General features: G+C 39.8%; 1 protein-coding gene across 1 annotated transcript in view; it reads right to left on the bottom strand.

The window, feature by feature from the left end:
* The window catches only part of LOC106534213 (leucine-rich repeat-containing protein 16B), a gene marked incomplete at both ends in the record, with an annotated part of 36,326 nt that extends 33,711 nt beyond the window's left edge, over positions 1–2,615 (bottom strand). The window contains 1 exon segment of the mRNA XM_014030786.1: positions 2,521–2,615. Within this exon segment, the coding sequence (XP_013886240.1) occupies positions 2,521–2,615 (95 nt within the window).
* Positions 2,616–3,265: the final 650 nt, after the last annotated feature.

The following is a 3,265-nucleotide window of genomic DNA, read 5'->3' as shown; positions in this document are numbered from 1 at the left end:
TGGACACGCAGGGGCGTGGTTCCCATACATATGTTGTACCTCGTTCCTTTCCTTCAGGGAACAGTAGTTATATGCATAACATTACGTTCTACTGCCCCACAAGGCCCGGTCCAAGGACCCCAACCCCCACTATGTGATTAAGCCGATCAAAGGAGCAGAGAAAGATAGATCCGATCGTGCAGCAGTGGCTGTTTCAAGACTAATGTGATCTAATAAGTGATTTCTATACTGGCTAATACTAATAGCATTTTTATTTTTCCAATTCAAGAATATGGTTTTCTTTGCAATACATAAGGCAGCGAAAATCATGTGATTTGTTTTTCTCTGAGGTGATATAATCTAAAATAGCCAATAAGCAAACAGACAGAGAGAGTGGAATATTGTATTTCAGACATTTCGACAAGTCTTCACAAACCCTGCCCCAGAACCTCTGAACAGGTGGACAGAACCAGAGTGCAGGTTCCCGCTGCTTCTTATTTTGACGCATCGGGTAACCCCTTCGCATCAGTTATTGACGCACCAGGCATGCTGAATATGGGGGTCTTTTAGCTGGGGTCCATGGTTAATATTAGGGATCAGGGTTCATGGTTAATTTTAGGTAGTGGGGTCAGGGATAGGTTGTCTTGGGTGAATATTAGGTAGTTTTAGGGTTTGGGACACGTAGTTGATGTGTATTTCCTACACTTTCTAAAAATGGTTAGCTTTAGGGATCAGGGATGATAGTTAATTTTAGGTACTAGGATCAGGGACAGGATGTCTAGATGTCTAGGGTTTGGGACAATTAGTTTTTGTGCATTTTCTACAGTTTCTGAAATTATGACAACGGATTCCGCCCCATCTCGTCAATAACTGACGTGAGGTGGGTACTCGAAGCGTCAAAACCGGACACAGAGGGAACCTGACCAAGCGTCAATATGTGATGRCTTGAGAGTGAGAATGGGTTGGCTAGTCAATGAGTATAGATATATTCAACTCATTTAGTAGGCTGTCAACAACCAGGAGCCAACACAGGGGCGAGATTATTGTCTCATCCACACGTTTGCTGGTAAGTGCTCTCTCAATAGCTTCTACAGGTACATTGTCAAACGCTCCCTGTATGTTCAGAATGCAGTCAAGCACATATTGTCCATGTGCCAGACTGTGTTCTATTCGCAAAATAACATCATGTAAGGCTGTTTCTGTAGAAAGACCTGATATGCATGTTGTTTAAGACTTAACTATTAACTTCTCCATTACACTCAGCAAGAAAAATGTTAAGCTGAATGGTCTGAAAGATTTTGCTTCTCTATATGTTGGCTTGTCAGGTTTGGGCAGAAAGACAAGCTTTGCTGTCCTCCACCCAACTGGTACATAGCCGTTTGCAAGACAAGCAACATACAGTATATTCTAGTTATTGTGTCCAGAAGCAACTCCAGTCCTCTTTTGAAGAAGTGCTGGGAAAATACCATCTGGACCACAAGCTTTAAATGTGTCAAACATATTAATTGCCCATTTTACGTTGCCTTTAGTAATTATACTTGCAACTCTGCTCCAGTCATCCTCTGTTGGATTTGAGTTAGCAAATATGTCAGGCTGTGAAGTCTCTTCTGCCTCAGGTAAGTGTACCTGGAGGAGATGCTGAAGCACACTGTGACTGGTGATCTTTCTGGCGGTATAATGAAGGATAGTTGGTTGACTGGATCCTTTCTGAGAAGCTTGTAAAGCTAAGAAGAGGCACTAGACCCTTTAACATATTCACAAAACAAAATGGTTGTATTGATCCCCGCARGGAAATTATATTGCCCAAATAGCACCAAAATAAAAATATATATAAATAGTGTAAAAACAGAATAAATAAATACTAAAAAGTACCAGATGTGCAATTAACAACAAACAGTGCAATACAATCAACCAGGTCATTAGTTACCAGCAGTTAGAGTTCTGTGTTCTTTGCCCAAGAAAGTCTCTTACATTCCATTAAAACACTTTTATAGTGATTGTGGGACTGTAGATACTGTTCCCACCTGGTTTTGCTTGGTTGGGATCTGTATCTTCRCCATTTACCTCTTATTGACATTTACATAGGGCGTCTGTGGCAGAATGTTTAGAGGAGTTGTTCCTCTAATGCGAGAGATGGCAGTTCGATTCCTCACTATTCTGTCACRTGTTGAAGTGTCCCTGGGCAAGATAATGAACCCCCACAGCCTCTGATGTGTGTCCCGTCAGTGCATGAATGTGATTTAAAGCATTGATTAGTCTCTATAGATTAATTTAACTGTATTGTCTTTGTAGTGAATGGGTAAATGAGGGCACAGATTGTAACTGGTTGGATAGAAAGTCGCTATAAAAGTGCAGTCCATTTACCATTTACCTCTTACTACTCTGCAGAGGCCAGACAAGTGTGGAGTCCACCAGGCCAGCTGCTTTGACAGTCTGATACAGTAGCAGGGTTTTGCTCTTTGTTGTCAAAAAACAAAATTAAAGGAAGGGCCACTAAGTCAGCACAGCTAACACTAAAGACAAGAAAAAAAAGCAACTTACCAGAATTCTGTCCTCAGTTTTACCATTTTTGGAGTCGAGTTTAACGCTACAAACAAACTTTATAGATGATTTTTCRATAATCTTCCTGATGCTTTCTGTGAATGAAAAACAAAATATATATCATCAGTTTTACAGTAAATCTGTTTCTTATATTTTAGTAAATATAAGTTATTGGAACCAATATAAACAAATTTGAACAATTTCTTTTGAAGCAATTGATCCCAGAACTAAATAATTTCTTTATAATTATGCACAAATGGGAAAAGCCTTTAAATATCCTCCAACACTGTGATGGACTTGCGACCTGTCTAGGGTGTACCCCGCCCATCGCACAGTGACTGCTGGACATGGGCACCAGTGACCCATGCRACCCTGAAAGGAAGAAGCGTGTACAGAAAAWGGATGGATGGATCCTCCAACACTGAAATCAATTTGATGAACATGAAATGAGACAAATTGTTCATTCTGCAGAATTGTTTGAGAAACTTCCTGTCCCCACATATTGTGTTATATACTGATGAAGCTGGTCCAGGGCCTACAAAGGGGAAAAAACCCCACTCTGAAATATAAAACATTAGAGATAATTTTCTCTGAATAAATGCAATTCAAACAACTGCRCTACAATTCAAAACAACAAGGTTCTAAAGCAGAAAATCAGTGCGGAAAGACAAAAGTTCTAAAGTAGGGCTATTCAACTGGTGGCTAATAAAATTTTAAAATAAAAATACTAAATATATTACTTTCC

Source organism: Austrofundulus limnaeus, unplaced genomic scaffold (assembly GCF_001266775.1).
Source record: "Austrofundulus limnaeus strain Quisiro unplaced genomic scaffold, Austrofundulus_limnaeus-1.0 Scaffold1118, whole genome shotgun sequence".
In the NCBI taxonomy this organism is placed as follows: Eukaryota; Metazoa; Chordata; class Actinopteri; order Cyprinodontiformes; family Rivulidae; genus Austrofundulus; species Austrofundulus limnaeus.
This window is presented reverse-complemented; position numbering and strand designations above follow the sequence as displayed.